Source organism: Mauremys mutica, chromosome 20 (assembly GCF_020497125.1).
Source record: "Mauremys mutica isolate MM-2020 ecotype Southern chromosome 20, ASM2049712v1, whole genome shotgun sequence".
NCBI classification, from domain to species: Eukaryota; Metazoa; Chordata; order Testudines; family Geoemydidae; genus Mauremys; species Mauremys mutica.
This window is the reverse complement of record NC_059091.1, coordinates 20,924,145-20,946,704: the sequence shown is the minus strand read 5'-3', so window position 1 is coordinate 20,946,704 and position 22,560 is coordinate 20,924,145. Positions and strand designations below refer to the sequence as shown.

Here is a 22,560-nt window from a genome sequence, read left to right as displayed (position 1 = left end):
ATGCCTGCTCAGCATCCCCACGTGCTGTTGATCAGCTGCCATGTCCTACCCTAGAGGTGGCTGCATTTTAGTGGTGGCAAAGTGATCCTTGTCTAGTTTGTAAAGTTCTCTGAGGTCTCAAAGGATGGATGATGCGCTGTGTAAATTAGAGGTGGACCTGGACTTCAATGCAGTCCATGAACCGATATTCAGAGGGCGTTTGGCTCCAGCTCTAGGCGGGTTAGCTGCTCCATCGGTGAGTGAATGCAGGCTTGGTTGAGAGTCTCTGGCCCCTTGGTTGCAGGGGAAGACGAGTGAGGGGGCGGCCAATCAGGGCTTTCTCAGGAGACATGAAATATACCAGCCTCCCTGCACGTGTGTGTGACTCGGGCAGATGCAGAGAGAGCAAAGCTGTTTGTTTTGCTGAAACCCTTCATTCTGCTGGGCTTGCACTCAAGTTCCTTCCTCAGTTCCGCTTGCGGGAGCTGCTCGCTCTCGCTGCTTCTCCCCAGAGCTGCTTTCCACGCTGCTCCCAAGTTACCTTGGTGCAATTTTCAAAAGCGCCTACAGGACTTAGGTGCCTAAAGTCCCATTTTCAGAAGTAAACTGGGGCCTCAGAAGCCTAAGTGTCATTGAAAGTCAATGGGACTTTGGCACCTAAATAGAGCTGGGTGAAAAATATCGGCTGGGGCCTGTGCAGTACCCGGCACAATGAAGGCCCTGATCTCGGCCCGGGTCTGTGCAGCACCTAGCACAACGGGGGACCCCAGTCTAGGTTGGGCCCTCTGGCTGCTACCGTAATACACATAATATCCAGAATTGTAATAATTACTGGTGGTCACATTGTGAAAGGAGATTAAACTTCAGGGTCTGAGATGATCTCTGAGACCAGGAGGAGCCCTAATGTGGGGGGCAGATTATTCCCCATTTGCTACTGCAGGGTAAAGCTGGTCTGTGCAGGAGAAAGAGCCTCCTTGTCCCAGCCGGTGGAACTACCTGCCACAAGAACTAGGGACCATTCCCAAACCTCCCCACCTTCCTCTGAACCATCTGGCACTGACCAGTGTCAGGGAAAAGATCCTGGGCTGCAAGTACCTCGGGTCCGACCCTATCCAGCAACCCCTATGTTCTAGTAATCTAGTCTGGCATCTCGTCCCCTGCTGCACTGAATCACAGCAACGGTCTAGCTAGCCTGGTGTGCTACCCACTGCCATATTATGTGTTAGGTGTATTATGGTGTTGCCTAGCACCCCCACTCATGGATCAAGACCCCATGGTGCTAGGTGCTGTACAAACACAGAAGAAAAAGACAGTCCCTGCCCCAACCAGATCTGACCAATGGCCCATCTACTCCGGCACGGGGTCCAGGGAATGCACGGAAATAGTTTAAGTCCTTCCTGGAGGGATGCGACCGACAAGCAGTGATGGGGAACCGCCTCTCGGCCACTGGACCCCTCCCTGGTGGAGTCCCACAGAAATCCATTCTCCCGCTGGTCCTATTCAACATCTACATGTGAGCCCGGTCGGACAACACGTGCCAGCAATATGCAGTTGTTGCCTATCCATCACCATGCACCACCCACCCTCATGTGGCCCAGGGACGGGACGAGGTCAGCTCATGGCTGAGGAACAGCTGAAGAGAAGCTGAACCTGAGCAAGACCGAGGTAATGCTGGAGGACAGAGGGGAGCCCGCTGAGGAGTGTGCAGCCAGCTGGCTAGGGGACTCCATCCCATCCCGCTGGACAAAGACCTGGCCTCAGTGACTCAGGCCTTCGTCACTGAACCACAGCCATGTGACAGACCTGGCATGAAGCCTTCAGTGCGTGGGAAACTGCAGCTCACACAGTACTCTGCAGCATGCCTCCTCAGCAAAGCGGGCTCCCACCAGCTCATCACCCTGTCTGCTGCTCTCAGCACCAGCTCCCGTTGAATAGAGAGTCCAGTTCAAGGGCTCGGTCTTTCTCTTCAAGCTTCTAAAGCTCTGGGACGGGGCCTGGGGGCAACATTTCTGCTGCTCAGGCCCCAAGGAACCGGCTATGGTCAGGGTAAAGCGGGTCTGTGCAGGAGACAGAGCCTCCTTGTCCCAGCCAGTGGAACTACCTGCCACAAGAACTAGGGACCATTCCCAAACCTCCCCTTCCAAGCACCAGCCACACTTCTCTGGTCGGCCTTCTCCAGTACAAACACAGTGCGGTGCAGGCATACACAGCCGACCCCAGATGGGGCTTCACTGCAGAGCTAGCCCGGCTGATAGGCTCAACCTAGCCCGGGTGGGAGCAGCGCAGCCCGACCCCAGTTACTGGTCCACCCCTCGCTGCTGCTGCTGCGGCGCTTGGCCGCGTGCTGCTCGAACGGCTGCAGGCACACGCCCGGGGATCTCAGCGTGGCGCTAAGCTCTGATCCTCGTGGGAGAACTTGTCTGCCCTTGCGGGCACACGGGGGGAAGGGTGGGAGGGCCTTGGAGGACTAGAGAGGTTTTAACCTGCATCCGCACTGCAAAGTGCAAGTGGCACCCGGCTCTAACCTGCCGGGCCAGCTGGGCGGGGTTTGTGTGTGGATGGAACCGGAAGCGGGGTTGGGGGTCCAGGCTGGAAAGGTTGCCTCTGCAGTGAGGACCGGCTATCACCTGGGAACTCGCCTTGTGCTCTGATTCCCTTTGGGGAGCGTGCTCAGAGCCCTGCGGGGGCGTGGAGACCTCAGAGCTCTGGGGTTTCTGAAAGGGCAGCTACCGTCAGAGCAGGTGGTTTCCAGCTAGCGCAAGGCCCCCGAGCCCCAGAGGAGCCTGTCTCCAGAGCAGCCGCAGAGAGAGGAGATGGGTCTCTGCAGCCCAGACCCAGCCTGGCTAAGGTCAGACTTCGCGAGGAGAGCGGGACTCTGCACCGAGCACCTGAATCGCTAAGAGCGAGGGAGGCAGGAGCATGGCGCTGCTGGGACTTACCCCAAGGTTCAGCTTGGCCCTGCTGCAACTCCATTAGCATCCTGCATTGGGGCTGCTCGTAGCCCTCTGCTCGTCCCAGTGAGGCAGCTGGAGGCCCCGGGGGCTTGATTCTTGGTGATGCTAAGGGCCTTTTAGGCTGCTTCGGGAGTGTACGACCCCCCTCCCCCTGAGCATCCCCTCCACCCATGTTGGGGCCTCCCCACCCGGTGGATCTGGTGGAAGGGGCAGACTCTGCTCCCACAGTGGGTGGAGCAGTGGCATGGCTAGAGTGCTCTGCGCTGCAGCTGTTCTTTGCTTCCCAGGGGCCATTGAGGTAGAGCAGCCCTGAGGCTGCTCTAACTTGGAGCAGAAGCCGGGCAGGGCCCAGAATATGGGGAGCACAAAGGTAGTTTAAAGGCGCCGCCACCATTTCTACCCAAGGCAGGGGAATGGGGTAACTGAGAATCAGGCGCGAGGGGTGGGGTCCAAGCTGGTGTAACTGACACCAATGATATAATGGACACTGCCGAGCCGCTGGCTCAGACTCTGTCTGGATTCACTTGCCGCTAAGCGTGCGCTCCAGGCAGCACAGCACCGACTGGATAGGTCTGATATGGGACATCCCCAGCCCAGGCTGTGCAGATGCAGTCAGAGGCAAACGCCAGCCCTGTTGCGCTCATTGGTTGCTCTCTGCGGTAGCCAATTTCCCCAGCGTGGGGTCGGGGGAGGAGGAAGCCGTTCTGATGCAGAGCTTCCTGTTTCCGGCCCAGCCCTCCCCAGTCGTAAAGAGATGTGGCTGGCGCAAGGGAGCATGGGCCCTCAGTGGATCTTGCACCACCCAACCGGGCATCGCCAGTCCTGGTGCAGCCTCACCAGCGCCCATGCGGCCTCGCTCTGTCAGCCCCTAGGCAGCGTCGCCAGCCCCAGCATGGCATTGCCGGTCCCCACACAGCCTTGTCAGCCTGGCTGCGACGTTACCACGTCCCACGCAACGTCGCCGGCCCCATGTCTTCCAAAAAATACAGTGCAGCCCCATCCAAAAAAAAAATATCATGAGATTGGCTTTAAAATCCTGAGTTTTTAAATAATAAAAAGGTGGGGGTTCTCTTTATGTGCCTTTTAATGTCTGTGCCTTTAGGTTTCATAGTTTCAAGCTTCAGATTGTGAGGTCTTTGGGGGCAGGGACTGTGTTTTCGCTCTGTGCATGTACAGCGCCAAGCACAATGGGGTCCTGGGTAATAGCTAAGTAAGGTACTTCGCTGGCCCCCATCACTGTCGTATCTGAGCACCTCCCAGTCTTTAATGCATTTATTCCAACATCCCGTGAGACAGGGCAGTGCTATTATCCTTCGGATACAGATGGGGAAACTGAGGCGCAGAGAGATTGCGTGACCTGCCCACAGTCACCCAGGGAGTCTGGAGCGGAGCTAGGAATTGACCCTGTGTCTCCCAAATCGAACGTTAACGCCTTTGCCCCTGGATGAGCCTTCCTGTCTGGGATACACTGCTGATGTTTACTGAATTAAGGTTTGCTCCTTCTCCCCTTGAACTATCCCGCGGCCGTGAAATTTCCCAGGCTACAATCCCTCTCGGCTCCTCTGTCCATTAGTGCTCTGTTGAGTTCGGTGGAGTCAAACGAGAGATGAGTTTTGACCCACTGGATTCTTGCTTATGCTAAGATCCTTCTGATTGCTCTGGCCCCTGAGAATCCTTCCAGTGCAGGGAGCCTCCAGCCCCTGCTGTCGGGAGTGGATTGGACTGTGGCTATTCCCTATTCCCCTTGGGCCTGTAGGGGGCAGAGCATGAGTTAGAGCAGCCCCGAGGTTGCTCTCACTGATGCCAGGAGCCCCAGTGTCCAGGGAATGCAAGGGAGTGCATAAAGCCACTTAACCACCCCCACCCTGGGCATTCCCCAAGCAGCAGAGCTGGTTCCCGTCACCCCAGGGTTGGGAGCGGCCCGGTTACACTGAGTTCAGCTCTGGAATCTTTGGCCTGTTCTAGCCCAGGCGTTCCCCCAGAGCTGGGCGCATGCCAATCCGGGGGTCTGGGTCTGGCGCGCCCCCTCCCCCAGTTTCTCTTTCGAACTCGGGGTCCTTGAAATTCAGCAAGGAGACGAAAGCGAAACCAGGGAGTCGGGGGCATATTTGTGGCTGATGAGCTCAGCTTGCGGCCGGCTCTGTGGCTTTAGCTGGCCCAGTGACGCTGGGCTGTGAATGAGCTCGCTGGCGGGGCCTGTGAAGCTTCCAGTTACTGTAAATGGGGAGAGGAGGAGCGGGGAAGGAGGAAGTTTAGAGGAGAGGAGGCAGGCAGGGGAAGGGGGAGGCGAAGGGGTGAGGAAAAGGAAGTAGGGGGAGGGGAGGGTACACTGGGGGAGGTGCAGGGGAGAGGAAGAGGAAGGAGCGGGGGAGGGAATCCAGGGGTGGAGGAGAGAACACAAGTGATTTTAAAGAGCAGAAGTGGCTCAGCTCCTGTGGAGCGCCCCCTCCCCCCCCCGGCCGGCGCTGGGGTGGGGGGCCTGCAGCCAGGCGTCCCTGTGGGAGATGGGGTGGAGCTAGGCCTTGCTTCTTGACCCGAGTGTCCCCATCCCCTCAAACTGGAGACCCCCCGCAAATGTGAGCGCCCGCAAAGCTCCTGGGTGTTTAAAATCAGAATTCCGCCATAGGCCAGGCCAAACACACGCCCCTTCTACGATCCAGAGCCTGTGGGCGCATCGTCACCAAAGATATCGCAGGGCTTCCCCTTGCTCCGGGCCTCAGCCTGGGTCAGGCCTCAGAGGGCTAGGACATGGTTCCCTGCAAAAGTTTCCTCCCCCGAATTGGGTTGAAATCTTGAAAAACTTCACAAACCGATAATCCAGGTCTGCCCCCCCACTCCCCAGTTCAGGTCAATCGAAATATTTCGGTTTCAATCATTTTGAAATGTTTCATTTTGATTTCATCCCTTATTGGATTGAAAAGCAATTTTTTTCAACTCTAATTCGCGTACATTTTCGAAGAAGAAACCAGAATTTTCCTTGAGAAATTTTTCATGTCGACACGGAACCTTTTGACGACTTCAGAACTTTTTTCAACCTTTTTTTTTTAAAGTCGAAAACCTCGTTCACCTGTTTTTCTTAGCAGAGATCATTGTCAAAACCAACCCTTTTCTGTGAAAAGTTTTGGTTTTGACTAAGATGTATTTTGTCAGCGAAAAAACGTTCTCCTGAAAAGTTCCCGATCGGCTCTTGTCTCAAGCAATGTTAACATGATGGCCAACATTTTGACTGACACACTGGGGACAGACCTGGAAACCTCCAGAGTGTAAAAAATAAGCTTCTGTAGCCTGAGCTAGCTTGTGCTGTAATAGACTCATATCCTCTGTGGATCAGGGGCAGACTAGGATCTGTAATAACATGCTGACAAGGGGGATTATTCTATGATTTTGGAAGCTAAGCATGACCAGATCTGATTGGTCCTTGGGATGAGAGACTAGTGGGGGTACATTAAAGTATTTCCTCCCTGTAGCCTCTTCAGCACCAACACACAACCAGGGCTTCTCTCAGTGCTTGTCCCTTTCCTCATCTGAACAACACCAAAATATAAACGTCAACCTAAGCTTTCCTCTTGAGCTTGACTGTTTCTTTTTATAAAACCTCCTCAGTTCCTAACCTTAATTCTCTCTGGGATGCACATGCCTTTTCATACTCCCATGTTGGAATTAATAGGGCCCATCTGGTCTGGCAGCAAGAGTGAGTCAGCAGAAATAGTGCTGCATTTCTGAGCATGATCTGTGAGGGTGGTGCGAAGGTGATGACATAGTTCCACCTCTCTGTGCAGGGACATGGCGTTGGGGTGACTCAGCAAAAGTAGCTCTGCCTCTTGGCATTGGGGTGAATTGGCAGAGATATTTCTCAGCATGGTCCTGGCATCAGGATGTGTCAGCAGAAGTAGCCCTGCATCTCTGCGAAAGGGTCTTGGTACTTGATAGCAGGACATTCAAACCCTTCAATACTCCTGAGCTGGTAATAAAAGGACTGTAAACGGGTCGACTCATCCCTGCGGCGCCTCCTGCTGGTTGCTCTGCGAATTTAGCTCAGTCCAGCCCCGGAGCACCCTCTGCAGGCTTGTGATCCACCTGTTCGTAGGCCCCCTGTGTCCCTCCCTGGACCCGGTGCCCTTTTACATGGGGCGCTGCCCCCTAGCAGCAACCCCTTTCTCTCTGGGTCTCCCTTTCTCTCTCAGGGAACCCTCACCCTCTATCCCTACCTTGCCTCAGTATTTGGCTACTGCCAGTCATTGTCTAGCCCCACCCTCTGGGGCAGACTGCAGTATCAGCCTACTCATCACAGGCAAAGTTGGGTTTGGACCTACCCCTGGGTTGCCCCCTGCAACCCCCAGTACCTGTTGGCCCACTGCTAGGCCGCAGCCTGGGGCTCTCTAGGCTGGAGCTTCCCAGCTCCTCAGCCTTCCCCAGCCCTGCTGCACTCAGGTATCTAGTCTCAAGCTCCTAAGCAGCCAGGCCCATCTCTCTCTATAGCCAGAGAGAGACTGTCTGGCTCCTGGCTTCCCTGGCCTTCTTATAAGGCCCGGTTGCTCTGTTTGGGGCGTGGCCCCCAGCTGCAGCCACTTCCCCAATCAGCCTAGCCTGAAGGCTGTCTTCTCAAGCCCTGCCAGGCCACTTTTTAAACCCCTTCGGGCAGGAGCAGGGTCCACCCTGCTACAGGACCCACCTGTTCTGGCTGCCAGGGTGAATCAGGAGAAATAGCTCTACCTTCCATACAGGGTTCCAAACCTTGATGCCCCTGGGCTGTCCAGCTTTCCTTGTGTGCTTTGAAACATAATGCGTATTTTTTTCCCCTTTAACAATGCCATGCACACACACACACAATTTGTTATGCAAACCTTAAACCTGGACCATTTGCCTAGAACGGCAAAAAGGCTATTTTATGAATCTGTACTGCCCGGATCATTTCTGGAGGCTTTTGTGTCTTTGGGGTAAAGGCCATTCAAGGAGCAGCCATAGCAGTGGAGCTGATGTGATGAACCACTGCAGCTGGATAGCTGCAAAGACAGTCCACCAGTAGATCTTCTCTCCTGATCTGCTGACCCTGACAGCTTCCTGCCTGGGCTGCAGGGAGGATGGATGGAGACCCTGTCAAAATTCCCAGCCTGGTCTTATGGCAGCCACGTTGAGGCTTTAAAAAGCCTGTTGCATCATGGCTGAAATGTAAGATCTGTCCAAGTATGTGTCATAGGTCCCATTCTGCAACAGCCAGCGTGTGACCCTCCACCTCAATGGGGATGAACAGCAGAAGCAGGTGTTTGGAGGAGTTGTTGGCCATGGTGGTCTGGAATTTTTATATCTAGGTCTCCAATTCACTGGCTGAGGGCGGGGGAATGAAATTCATCACCATAGATTTTCAGATGAGGAGGGACCATTAGATCATCTAGTCTGCTCTCCTGCATAACACCAGGCCATCCACTGGTGACCTGTGTTGAGCTCCTAGTCAAACTGGAGCCAGATTTCCAAAGATCTGGGCTCCCACTTAGGCACCGGACTAGGTGGCCAGGTTTTCAGCAGAGCTCAGCTCAAATCTCTGCTGAATCTCGGAGGATGAGCTCCCAGGCCACGTGTTTTGCCTTCTGCTCTTTACACAAAACAGACTGTGAAGGAACCGTGTGGGCATAACCAAATAACCTATTGTGTTCACTGCATATATACAAACACGTAAGGCCCAGCTTCGGCCACACCGCTTGCTCTGGCTGGTTTCTGGTGGCTTCTAAAACACGGAACATAGTGTGCACCATCAGAGGGCTCCCTCAGTATTTAAAGGGATACCACCCTATTCCTTTACACCACAGGAAAGTGGGCTTCTTCTGGCAAACTTTTGAAGGGGACAGCAATGCAAGGAGACACGGAAGGTTAAGGATGACTCCCAAGATTATAAGATGGGAAAGCAGGTTCATGAAGCTATTGAGTATTACAGTAACAGCTAGAGATATTGACCAAGATCAGGGTTTCACTGTGGGGGTGTTGTATACACATGAGGCAGCACCTGCCCCAAAGGGTTTATAGTCTCAAGGTGGGAGGGGAAACTGAGGCACGACAAGGCGAAGCGATTTGCCCAGCATCACTTAGTAAGCTAGTGGAAGAGCTGGGAATGGAACGCGTGTTTACTAAGCCCTAGCCTGGTGCCCTATCCACTAGCCCAGACTGCCACTCGAGGTAAGATGGAGCCGGCGTGAGAGAGAAAGTTGGCAGGAAGGGGACAATTGTGGTTAAAGTGTGAAACGGCCTAACCGCCATGGGAGAGGGCGTGGCCTGGAGAGGGAGATAGGAAGTCCGGGACGGGGCTGGGGAGACGCATGTTGTGTAGGGGTTGGGGACACCAGGATAATGGGGCAGATGATCAAGGAAATTGAAGTGCCAAAGACTGAGGTCAAGGTGGAGGGTCTCCTGAGGGATTTGAGGTCGGCAAATGGAAGAGGATACGTCCCCTTGCCACTGTCCATTCTTCAAGTGATGGTGCTCTGTTCTGCATGGTGGTGTCCACGTGGGAAGGTACAGGGTAGAGCTGGCTACGAATTTTCAGTTAAGCTTTTTTTTTTGTGTTGGAAAATGCCAGTCGTAACTTTCCACGGGAAAGGATCAATACTGACAAATTTCTCAGTTGGAAAAAATGTTGGGGGGAAAAAATGGTTTTGAAAATCTCAAAATGCTTCGAAATGGAAAATTCCATTTTTTTCCAGCTCAAAATGACTTTTGGTTTCAAAATTTAAGATGATTAGAATTTAAAAAAATTAAATGGAAATGAAACATTTTGAAATCATCACAAGGAACTGTTTCGATTGCCCCGAATGGATTTTTGTATTCAGGTTTTTCAGGAGTTTTGGGACGAGACTTTTTTGTCAAAATGCCAATCCCATGAAAGTTTTTGCAGGAAAGGGTCAAAACACCTTTTTGTTTTGAAATTTACGAGATGGGGGAAGTTGAAATGAAACATTTCAATCAGCCCGAAGAGAGAAAAGTTTTGGAAATTCATTCCATAACATTTCCAAGGTTTTTGACTTTTCACCCAATTTGGGACACGCAAATTGTTTGGAATCTCAATTTTTTTTCACAAGACGGGAAAACCTGTATCCAGTCTAGCTTCGGTTCAGCCTTCAAGCCTTCCAAGAGCAGATCCCCTGGGAGAGTTGGTAGCTCCGACTGGCTACAATGAAGGGCCGAAGCTTAGCTGTTTCAGCAGCACCACGCGGGTTTTGCATTCAGAGCACACGCAGGCCAGGAGTCTAAGCCATCTCTTCTGGGAGCAACTAGTAGACACAAATCTCAGGCCAGCTTTGAATGTCTCACGGGTTGCATCTAACCACTGAGACCTCACAGTGCTTTGGAGACACCTCTCAGTCTATTTCAAGGCTCAGACTTTTAAGCCACCGGTGTAGCTACACTGGTGCAGCATAGAGGGGCCTTAAAGCAGGTGGAAACAGCCCCCCTGAGAATCTCCCCACAGAGGGGACCAGTGTGGAACTAGTAAGAGTCCTACAGCTACCGTGTTCCCAGCCTCATGGCCAGAACGTACTGCACTACAGCTATTTTCAGCTTCCTAGTGGAGCAGAGGAAGTGTTAGAGCAGCCTTGAGGCTGCTCTAAATGATGCCAGTGGCCAGGCAGGGCCTCAGAATGCAGGGATTGGGAAGGGGTTGATAGCCCCCCCAGCCTTTTCGCTGCCCCCAGGCAGTCCCCGAGGCACAGCTTCTGGAAGGTATTTCAGCACCCAATTCCTATTGATTTCAGTGGAAGTTAGGAGCTCAAATACCTCTGATGGTCTGGGCCCAAGTCTCTGGGAATGAGGATGTTTCTCCTAGAAGATCTGCTCTAGGAATTACTCTGGGGAAGTTTTATGGCCTGTTTTATACAGGAGGTCAAATGAATTCTTCCATCAACCTAGTGCTGTCTACATTAGGAGTTAGGTCAGCTTAACTACGCCGTTCAGGGGAGTGGATTTTTCACACGCCTGCGCTATGTAGCTGGGTCGACCTAAGTGTTTAGTGTAGACTAGGCCATAGGCTTGCAGATAGTGAAAATAAAGCATCATATTCATTACACTAAGAACAAATCTAATCCAACATGGAGCTGGAAGCATTAAAGAAACAGGTTTATGCACAGAAACTGCTCATCTCACCCTATCTGTGTCGCTCTGTCTTAAGCGTCTTCTTCATTTGCAAATATTGTGTCATGACCTGGCTGTGTCCAATGTCATCTCCCAGCACCAACCTTTGCTGCTTGGGTGGCTGGTGTGGCCACCCAAGCCACTCCACCCCCACCCCCCCCGGAGCCCACCACCCTCTGTCTATGTGGGAAGTGGCTGGGACTCGGGAAGCCTCTCTTCAGCCTTGTAGGCTTCCTTCCTCAGAGCTCCACTAACCCTTCTTAAGCCAGGCAAATCTAGCCAGACCTTCTGTCTGACCCTCCGACTTCCTGTCTCCTGGGACTGCCCTGTCACCATTCCCAGATCCCCCTCTCTCGAGTTCTGCTCTCCCCTTGACAAACCCTGCACAGAGGCTGCCAAGACAGGGGCCGAGCTGAGGGCTCCAGCAGATGAGCCGGCCCATAGCAGGCTCATGTCCTGGGGATTGAATGGTGGGATACGATGCTGCTTTACTGGTGGCCACCAGACCCAGTACAGAGGCGGCACCGGTGAGGAAAAGGCCTGCCGCCCCTAATTTATTACCATGCATATGTAATGCAGCAGCCCCTGGGCCCCCCGTCAGGGATCAGGGCCCTATGGGGCTGCCACAGGCATGCGGCCATAAAAGGGAAGTCCCTGCCCCAATGAGCTCGCAGATTAAGCATCAACTCCTGTTTCCTTTTCAGTTCCTGTGTCTCAAGAACATCCGCACCTTCCTCTCCACCTGCTGCGATAAGTTCGGCCTGCGCAAGAACGAGCTCTTTGAAGTCTTCGATCTCTTCGACGTGCGGGATTTCGGGAAGGTCAGTCTTTGGTTGGATTATTGATTGGTTTCTATTTGGTGCCCGTCATTGTGGCATCTGGGCGACTCACAGTCTTTAATGCATTTTTCCTCGCAACCCCATTGCATGGCAGGGAAGTGCTAATGTCCTCGTGTTAAGGTGGGGAAACGAGGCACAGGGCGGCTAAATGACTTGCCCACGACAGGGAGTCGGTGGCAGAGCAGGGAACAACTCCCCAATCTTGTTCTCAACTCTGAGATGGCGTGTGGGGAAACCGAGGCTCAAAGAGGGGAAGTGTCTTGTCAAAGGGCTGCACAGAGCATCAGCCGTAAAGCCAAAAATCCTCGTGCCTAGTGTCCCTCTCTAACCACTAAACCACACTCGCTCTCAGAGCTGGTGATGAACCCACAAGACCTGGCTCCCAGTGCTACCCCCCCTCCCATAACCACTAGACACCACTCCCCTCCCAGAGCTGGCAATAGAACCCAGGAGTCCTGACTCCCAGTCTCCCTGCTGTAACCACTACACCCCACTGCCTTCCCCTCCCAGAGCTGGAGAAAGAACTCAAGAGCCCTGGCTCCCTGGTGCCCCCCCCGCTCCAAACACTAGCCCCCACCCCTCTCCCAGAGCTGTGGATAGAACCCAGGAGTCCTGACTCCCATCCGCTCCACGCCTTGTTCTAACGTACCCCCCACTGCTGTTTAGACAGTGTACAGTATAACCATTGCCCACAGCCGAATAAATGGGCCCTTTGTGTGTTTAGTGTGCCATAGTGAGACCCAGTGCCCCATGCTTGCCTCTCCCCCATCCACCCACACGAGAGAAGTGGAACCTGTTTTTGGTTTTTTTCAGTTTCTTTTTACACCTGAGGTTTCTCAAATAGTTTCAGAAAGAGTCAGACTCCTCCCAAACCCTGCTCCCCTGCCCCCTAACCCCAGCCTCAATGAGTCACCGCTAGCACTTAGCAGGTGCCGTAATGAGTGGTTAAATAGCACGGCTTGAGAAGCCGTGAACCAATTTGGTGAAAAATATCACCATGGATCCAAACAGACCCATTTGCACAAAAAATATTTGTGATTTTTTTGGGGTGACTTTTTGTGTGTGAATATGTCGGTGGAAACTTTAGTGACCAATTGTGCGATAATGCTGAAAATTGTCATGAAAATATTAGGGAAGATTTTCTTGAAAACGTAAGTGGCTTTTGTGTATAAAAACATTAGTGAACTTTTGGGTGGCGATACTGGTGGAAAATTGTGTGGCAATATTACTGAAAATATTCAGGACACTTTTAGTGATTTTTGGGGGGGGGAGAGATTTGGGAAAATGCACAAAGATTTTTGGGGAAAATATTAATAAAAATCTTCAAGAAATACTAGTGAGTTAGGGGGACAATATTTGGAAAAAAAAGTGAAAATATTGATGAATTTGGGGGTGAAAATTTTAGTGACATTTTTACCAAAATTATTATTGACTTTTTTTTTAAATAATTGTCCAACTTTTTATTGAATTTTTCCCTTTTCTGAACAAAAGATCTGGAAAAACCCCCAAATGGAGTATTATTGTTTTTAAATCTTGTGATGTGTAAGACAATCTGGTGCTTGTTTTGGAACCTGGCTCCTGATTTTTGAAGGCTTGGGGCTGGCCATACTGAATTTATCAGTGCAGCCAAGGCCATTGCAAGGCTGGGACATAGAATCATAGAATATCAGGGTTGGAAGGGACCTCAGGAGGTATCTAGTCCAACCCCCTGCTCAGAGCAGGACCGATTCCCAACTAAATCATCGCAGCCAGGGCTTTGTCAAGCCTGACCGCATTCAAGGAGTCTTCAAGGAAAGCCACTTGCCTCCCCGAGCAGTATGGTCTAGTGGCTAGAGCAGTGGACTAACCCTCACGAGCTGTGGGTTCTATTCCTGACTCTGTTATTGTGAGACCTTGAAGATGCTACAATTGCTCTGTGCCTCAGTTTCCCCAACTAAAAAATGGAGTAAATGGCTCACTATTGTAAAGTGCTTTGCGTACGTATTTGTTGGACAATAAATCGGCTCCCTTTAGGGTAGGGGTTCTCACAGCAATTGTTTGGTGGCGTCAGTGTGTGGCCACCAACTCTCAGTGGTGGCCGCACTGACACTTTCCCCCCTAAAACACTTAATTAACTTTAGGAAAAACAATTAAATATGCACAGAGTCACCTCCAGATCACTGTCATTTATATTTGTAGGGGTTTTTGGCAGACTCAGTAACAAAGATAATGCTGCCTCCCGCTTTGGCCCCTCATCCAGGGCTTAATGGGTCCTGGGGCTTGCTGTGAAAAGTGACCTTTCTATGTTTGTTAACGTCACAGCACACTTAGTAGCTACCTGGGAGGCTAGGAAAAGTGGTAAGTGATATTAACAAACATACAAGTAGCACTTTTCACAGATCCCTAGTAAGTCTGCTGTGAAAAGTGATACTTGCATGTTTGTTAATATCACTTTCCGCAGCAAGTCCCAGGACCTATTAAGCTCTGGATGGGGCGTGGGGGGATGGAAAGGGGAGGCAGCGGGGGCCCGCAATGCAGGGGATGGATGGGAGGCCAGGAAGGCAGCTGGGTCCGGGGGGGCCGGGGGGAGGAGGGAAGATGAGCCCCACTGTCGTGTGGCCAGAGCCAGGGCCTGGTATCTGCTGCCATGTGGCCAGGGCCGGGGCTTAGTACCCGCAACCAGAACCTGGAGCTGGGGACAGGAACCGCATGGCCGGAGCCAGGGATCGGAGCCCGCTGCTTTGCAGCCGGAGCTGTGGGTCAGCGCCCGGGGCCAGTGCCTGCTGCTGCAGGGCCAGAGCCTGGAGCTGGAGCCCAGGAGTGCGTGGCTGGAGCCAGGCGTGCGTGGCTGGAGTCTGGGACTGGAGCCGGGGGCCAGCGCTTGCTGCCACTCAGCTGGAACCAGGGGCAGGAGCCCCGCAGCTGGAGGTCAGGGCCGCGTGGCCAGAGCCGGGGGCAGGGGTCAGTACCCGCTGCCCCACAGTCAGAGCCTGGGGCCCCATTGCCAGGTTCCCGGAGTCCCACCACTGGAGCCTGCCCCCCAGCCCCCGCCCTGCAACGTGGATAAGAACTCACCTTGCTCCTGCACCGTTGTGCCCCACCTCTCTCCAGAGGCCGTGCAGGGCGGCGCATCCAGGAGCAACAAAGCGGGGGGGGGGGGCGCGTGATGCCTTGCCCTCCACCCCCCCAGCACCGCCCAGGAGACTGTCGTGGCCGCACGTAAAGCCACTGGTGGCCACATGTGAGAAATGTTTCTTTAGGGAGTGTCCACCTTTCCCCAAGAAGAGCTGGCTCGCTAGCCCTCCTGACCCCACTGGGTATGTCTACACTGCACACGAAGGCCAGGTCTGTGGGACCCAGGTTTGTGGACAAAGTGTTTCCCAGCCCGAGCTTGACTGTCCACACTGCATCGTAAGCCAGTTGCTGGACCCGGCTCGCACTGCACGACTTGGATCTGTGGCTTGAGCTGCGTCCACATTGCAAAATGACAGGGCTTGGACCCAAGTCACCACAGGACTTCGGCTCTGACCCAGCCCCCTAAAAGGGGTCTAGGTGCGGAGTGCTTGCTGACCTGAGTCAGACTGATCTGTGTGTAGACAAAAGGGGGGCTTGGGCTCAAACCTGAATCAGAGCCCAGGCTTGGGGGACGTCTACACTGCGATTATAAAACCCAGGGCGGCAAGGTTCAGAGCCTGGCCCAGCTGACTCGGGCTTGTGGGGCTAGAACTAGCAGTGTAGACGCTCAAGCTGGACCCTGGGCTCCGAGACCCACCCCCAACCCGAGCTCAAACATCTGCACTGCAATTTGACAGCCCTGCAATCCCGAGTCAACTGACCTGGGCCAGCCACGGTCGTGCCATGGGTCTTTGACTGCAGTGTAGACATACCAGAATGTACAGTGTAGACAACGTACCCCCGGATGCAGAAGAAAAATACCGTCTATTAAAGGGCTCTTTAATCAATTGAAGAAAGGATCAGCAAGAACCAGCGGCTGGAAGGGAAAAGCCAGACTCATTCAAATTAGAAACAAGGCACCAATTTTAAACAGTGTGTGGGGGGTACTCATTGCCAGAAACTCCCCAGTTAAGTGGTGGATTCTCCATCTCTTGTGGTTTTCAGATACAGCCTTTCTGGAAGATGTTTTAGACAAACGCAAATGGTTGGGCTCAAGCTTCGATCTGATGCTCGAATGGTCTCGTCTGGTCCCAAAATCTGTGGATCTGCGAAGGCCGCGTTCTCACTGCACACGAGACGCGCTTGCTGTGTCTCTGCGGCTCTGGCGCTGCAGCCCGTGTGTGGTTTTTCTTTTAGATCTCGCATCCTGTCGAGGTTGGGCCGCTCGCTCAGTTTCTGTTCTGCTGGGGCGTGGAAGAGGAGCTGGGGCCAGCAGCTTTCTCTGGCTTTCACAGAGCTGAATGGTTGGGTGCGTGTGTCACGTACTGGCCGCGTACTGTGATGCTGCTGCAGGTCATGGGGGATGAGGGCTTCCCGGTGACAGGGGTGGAGGCTCAAAGTTAGACCCCTGGTGCTTCAGATCTGAGACTCGGGGATGGGATGGTGCAATGGTTAGAGCACTCACTGCCCAGCTGAGTGCAAGGCCCTGCTTTGCTAGAGGCTTCCTGAGTGGCCTTGGGCAGATCTCCTTGTGCATCTGCTCCCCTAGCTATCAGATGGGGATCATAACACTGCCTTATCTCCCAGGATTGTGGGAGGATAAATACAGATTAAAGAGAGTCAGGTGCTCAGACATTGTGATATTTGAGGCCATAAAAGTCTGATAGTATGAGGCAGTGTGGTCTAGTGGTTAGACCACTGACCTGGGAGACCTGTGTTCTAGTGCTAGCTTTGCCAGTGACTGTGAGCAAATCATGTTGCCTCCCCGTGACTCAGTTTTCCCCTCTGTAAAATGGGGGATAACAAACCTAGCTTCCTTTGCAAAGTGCTTTGAGATGAAAAGCGCTAGATGATACTATTATTGCTATAGGTCATCCTCTGATACCTGCACAGTGGCAGAAATGCCATTTGCTGTTGGCAGTATAGGGCCTATGTGACACACACACAGTCGACCCAGTTCCGATTCCATCAGGAGGGGGTTCGGGTGATCAGAGTGTGTTACGTGTCCCCCGTTCGGTGCCTGAGCCACAGAGATGGTGGGTTGGTTAGAGCTGCAATGAAGCTGCTTCTGTAGTGGAAGCTGGAGAGACTCATGCTGAAAGCTGTGGAGATCCCCTGGTTCAGTGTCCCCTGGGCTGTCCACTCAGCAAGCTGCCTCCTATTTGCCTGGCATTTCCAACTATGGATCGATGGTCTCCTTACCTATGTGCCGCGGTCTAGCGTTTGTTAGTTAGTTTTGACTAATAGCTGCTTCTGGGTTCTCTCCCCAGCTTTGAGAGGGGAGTGCAGGGTTTAGAACAGGGCGGGCTAGGAGTCAGGACTCCTGGGTTCTAAATCCAGTTCTGGGAGGGGAGTGGCCTCAAGTGGTTAGAGCAGGGGGCCTGGGAGTCTGGGTTCTATTCCCATTTTTGCCACTGACTCATCACACGACTGCAAGCACGTTGCTTCCCTGCCCCCACCTCCCGTGCCTCAGTTTCCCCCTTTAGACTATGGAGAATTGCCTCTTTGGGATGGAGGATGCCCAGGTCAGCATGTGAGAAATTGCCAGTTGCAATCCCATGCTTGATGTTTGAACTGTCCTGTAATTTCCTTTTTCTGGGGATCTCACCTCTGCCACTGGCCTGCTGGATGAATTTGGGCAAGTCACTGCCGCACCTCCGTGCCTCAGTTTCCCCACCTGTACAGCAGGGATAGTGATACGGATTCCTTTGAAAAGGGCTTTGAGATCTACAGATGAAAAGTGCTCCAGGAGAACTAGCTGTTACTATTATAGGTACGGGCTCAGTTTGCTCCATTTTTGAGACCTTGGCGACAGTGGAGCTGGCTGCATACCTGTAAGGATACGTGTAGAGAGGAGATTAGAACCTGGTGGGAGTGAGTTTGCTGGGCCTCAGCCCAGATCCTAGCAGGCCGCATCCCAAACCCTCGCAATTGGCACTGATCTTGCCCCACCCCACGCTGGCAGCCTCAGAAGAGAGGCTGAAGCCTGACCTGGGGTCTCTTTCCCATGCACGCTGAGAACAGCTGATGCTCCACATTCCCTTACTACAATGATGCTGAGGACAGAGCAGTGCTGAGGAGCCTGGGGTTAGATTCCTTGCTCTGCCACAGCTTCTCTGTGTGACCTTGGGCAAATCTCTGTGCCTCAGTTCCTATCTGTATAATGGGCATAACAGCCCTGCTCTGCCATCCAGGGGGTGTTGTGGGAGTAAATGTGGTAAAGATTGTGGGGTGCTCGGACATGACACTGGTGGGGGTCAGATAAGCACCTAGGGAAGAGAGCTACTAGTTTACTGGGCTTTGGGGAAATGAAATAGGAACTGCCAGATTGAAAAAGTTCTTTGGGGCAGGGACTGTCTTTTTGTTGTATGTTTGTACAGCACCTAGCACACTTAGCACCTGATCTATGACTGGAGCTTCTAGCACTACCGTAATACACCGAATAAATAATGTACAGTGCCTAGCACAATGGGGTCCTAGGCCAAGATTGGGGCTCCTAGGAGCTACCATAATATTCCTAATAAATAACAATAACAGTCAGACTCAGAGTCCATCTAGTCCCGTATTCTGCCTCAGACAGTGTCCAGCACCACACGCTGCAGAGGCTCATGTGGGATAATCTCCCCTCGGGAAAATCTTCTCTTAATCCCCAATAGTGAGGGGTTGTTTTGTGCCCTGATGAGTTTCTCTCTCTTCCAAAACATTTAACATTTGCTGGTCTAACTCCCCCTCTCTTTTCTCCAGTTGTCACACTTGATCTCAATGTCCCTTCTGGCTTTATAATCTATGAATCCCTTATTCTATATCCGTATATTTGCCTCCTGTTCGCTTCAATCTCTCTTCATAGGAGAGTTCTTCCAGGCTCCTGATCATTCCTGTTGCCTGTCCCTGAAGCCCCCCATCCATGCACTAGGCTTCATGGTCACTGCTAGTAAATCAACCTCCCCGCTGCCTCTCAGTGACTTGTGTGACAGTGACACCCTCCCCGGAGCTGCCTCCCATGAACCCTGCTGAACAGGGAAAAGGGAAAAGCTCCCCCAGCACGCCCGAGAGTGTGTCAAATAGTGTGTCAAATAGTCTTGGCCAAGAAGGAAGTGGAGAGTTTTGTGCTTCCTCCCAGACAGGCCGGTCTGAGGTGACATAACCTGCACCACAGATCAAATGTCCCAAGATATCACACAAAGCTTATCTCTGATTGCCCCTTTCTCCTCCCTGCCCTGCCCCCTTTGAGAGGCTTTAAGATGCCTGTGGACCATTGAGTGCCCAATCACGCCTCACCCCCTTGCTCCTGGTCCCCTTTTGGCGTTAATTGGAGTAGGGTGCCACCTTTCTAATGGCTGGTAACTGGACCCCCAAGGCCCCGCCTCTTTCCGCAAAGCCCCTGCTCCACCTTCCCCCCACCCGCGACCAAAAAGCAGGACCTCAGGGCTTGCCAAATGGCACCCGGACACACAAGGGTGAAGCCTGGACTGTCTGGCTGGCAACCCTAGATTGGAGTCACTTGGGAGTTTGGCTCATGAGGCAGCCATCTTGGAGAGTCGTCCGGAGCCACGGTGCAAGTTAGGCCCCACCATACGCACCCCAAATACTCACTTCCCTTCCTCCCCGGCCAGCCCCGACGCTCCAGCTCCGTCTTAGGGAAGAAGGCAGGCGGTCAGTGCTGCAACATTTGCTTGGCAGGACCAGCGCGCTGGGCAACGCCTGCAGGGCTCCCATGTCGCACTGCAGCACAGCGACATCGTTCTGGGTCTGGAATAGTCAGTTTAGATGCCCTGGCGTATCCCTTAGGGTCACCTCGGTGTTGCTGGGTCGAGCCTAGAATTATTAAAGTCACGGACCAAAGACCTGCTGTGCCAGGTGCTGCACAAACACGGAGCAAAAAGAAGTTCCTTGTTCCACAGAGCTCACAATTCAAGTAACCCTCAATAGAGCTCTGCTGCTGCGCGTCTGGAGAACTGCCCCAGAGTTCGGGGGCAAGGGTGGGAGCATTTCCTGCCACTGAACTGCTGGGTGACCTTGGGCAAGTCGCTTTCCCCCTCGGGTCTCTATTCCCCCACCCACCCTTTGTCTATTTAGGTTATAAACTCTTCAGGGCAGGGACTGTCTTTTACTGTGACTCTGCAGTGCCCAGCACGGTGAGGTCATGATCTCGGTGGGGGTCCGTGCAGTGCCCGGCACAACGGGGCCCTGATCTCAGTGGGAGTCCGTGCAGTGCCCGGAACAATGGGATAGGGGGGCTGATCTCGCGCAGGGATCTCTAGGTGCTACTATAACACAAATATATAATAACAATAATAAATAATGGTTCCTGAGAAGTGAGTGGGTGTCCCCAGCTGGCCTTTGAGGAGCTCCAGCTTTGGTTTTGTGGTGCTTTCCCAATCACAGCAGCAGGGGGCACTCTGGAAGCAGGAGTTCAATATCGATTTATATTGCCCCTTTCAATCCAAGGGTCACAAAGTCCTTTAAACCACGTGTAGAGAAGAAGCCCAAGAATGTGAATGTCTTGGGTTAGTGGGGAGCACCCAAAGCCCCCAGATAATTGGGGTGCTGTTTGTACGATATATGGTGCCTGAAAGAAGATCTGTGTCCAGGAGGGTTCTCCTTATCTGTCTGCAGAGACAGCTGCTGGGCGGCTATTGTTCTGTGTTGCAGTCCAGATGCAGGGTGTTACAAAGGGGCTTTGTGTGTGAGAGACCCTGCGTCTCTGAGTACATGTTCGTCTCGCTTTCATGGAGACTTTACATTGGTTCTTTCTTGTTCTCTGGAATAAAAGCTCCCTGGACAGAGACATTTCTGTTTTTTTATTTTTGTACTTTGGGAAAGCCACACATTTGGGGATTGAGGTCAGCTGGCCCAACAGGCTTTGGGGCTGGGAAAATCCTGGGAAGATCCCCAGCCTGCTGCTCATTTTAACCCAGGGCACGGAAACCCCTGGGGTTTAGCACCAAGGGGCCATATTTGCAACAGTGCTGAGCATTCAGCAGCTCCCCTGGGAGTGGGAGTCTCCATTGCGCTCAGTGGGTGGGGGATTACTCTCCATTGCTCTCAGTTTAACGTTCTCAAGGTGCAATGCTGCATTCCCAGAGCCTTGGGGAGTTCCGATCCGGGTTCTGTGGGTCCAGTTCACCCTCACTACGGTTCTGTTGCCACCCCTGCAGTTGTCCATCTTGTCCACTGATGTAACATGCCCCTCTCTCCCCTCCCAGGTGATCGAGACCTTGTCGATTCTCTCATGGACTCAGATAGCTCAGTCCAAAGGGATCATGTAAGTAAGGTTGGCAACGCACCCCGGCTGAGTGCTACAGCAAGGAATTGGAATATGCATATGTGGGGTGGCTTCATTTCTCTTTGGAATGTGTTGGTAGATGGGATAATAAGCCTGGTAGTTCATTAATATCACGTGGCCTCTCCTTGCTGAGAAGGATCCTAGTTTATGGCCCTAATCAGGCAGCCTTCATGGGTCTAGAATCCAGGACCCAGGGATCCAGAGTCCCACACTGGGTGATATCGAGGGTAGGAATTTTCCAATAAATCATTTTTTCATCGGAAAATGCTGATTCATTGACTCCAAAACTGGCTGTGAAAGTCAGCCCAATTCTTCCTGACTCGGAAGAAAGTTTTGAGATGGTCAGAATGTGTCGTTTGGACATTTTCAAAATGGAAAAATCCCAGTTCTCCAGTTGGAAACAACTTTTCATTGGGAGATTGAAGCTAATTAGACAGGTTTTAAAAAAAAGGTTTTAATTGGCTGGTCTAAACAAAACATTTGAAATGATTGAAATAAAACATTCCAATGCACCTGAAATGAAAAAAAACCTTACTTTTCTCAATGCAGGTCTAGTTTCAAGATTGCAGCTTTTTGTCCCCAATTCGATATGGGAAAATTTTTCAACTCTAATATTTACAGGACAGGAAAACTGTTCCCCATCAAACCATATCTGAGGGCCTAGTCCTGCCTCCCAGCCCTTCCCCTCAATTAGAAGTTATCAGCTGTGGTGGTCATGTGGTTAGTAAATGGCCATCTTGGTTGACCATGACATCGGTCGATGTTTGCCCACAGACAGCCTCTTGAGTGACCCCTTCTGGCTGATCAGCTCCATGACAGGGGCAGGGATGCGGGCAGCCCTGTGCCGCTGGGACCTGGGGCAGCGAGGGTAAAACGGGTCAGAGAGGAGAGGAGACGTTCGTGAACGAGGCTTGCCCGCGTTATAACCTGATCACGAGCCGGCTCTGTCCTCTTTCAGGCCCTTCCCCACCGAGGACAGCGTCGCGGACAACGACATTTACGGTGACCTTTCGGATCAGATTGAGTAAGTGCCCTCTGCGTCGTCACCAAAAGCCACAGGGGGTGACCTGGAAAGAGCATTGGCTTGGCACTCAAAAGGGTCCTGTTCCCTGCTTTTCCACTGGGCGACTCTGCCTCTGGAAAATGGAGACTACGCTCTTGGCTTTGTCTTGCCTGTTTATATTGCAAACTCTTCGGGGCGGGGACTCTCTCATTATGTGTCTGTGCAGTGTCCAACACGGTGCTTAGTTTGTCATGAAAAAGGTGCCGGGGCTCAAGCCATTTTTTTACATTC

General features: G+C 52.6%; 1 protein-coding gene across 2 annotated transcripts in view; it reads left to right on the top strand.

Annotated features, from left to right (window-relative positions):
* Nucleotides 1-22,560, top strand: part of LOC123353432 (proto-oncogene vav-like) — a 54,971-nt gene that overhangs the window by 5,795 nt on the left and 26,616 nt on the right. For both annotated transcript variants that reach the window (XM_044994506.1, XM_044994505.1), the window contains exons 2-4: nucleotides 11,753-11,869; nucleotides 21,187-21,245; nucleotides 22,225-22,290. In XM_044994506.1, coding sequence (XP_044850441.1) covers nucleotides 11,753-11,869; nucleotides 21,187-21,245; nucleotides 22,225-22,290 — 242 coding nt within the window. The remainder of the gene's footprint in view (nucleotides 1-11,752; nucleotides 11,870-21,186; nucleotides 21,246-22,224; nucleotides 22,291-22,560) is intronic.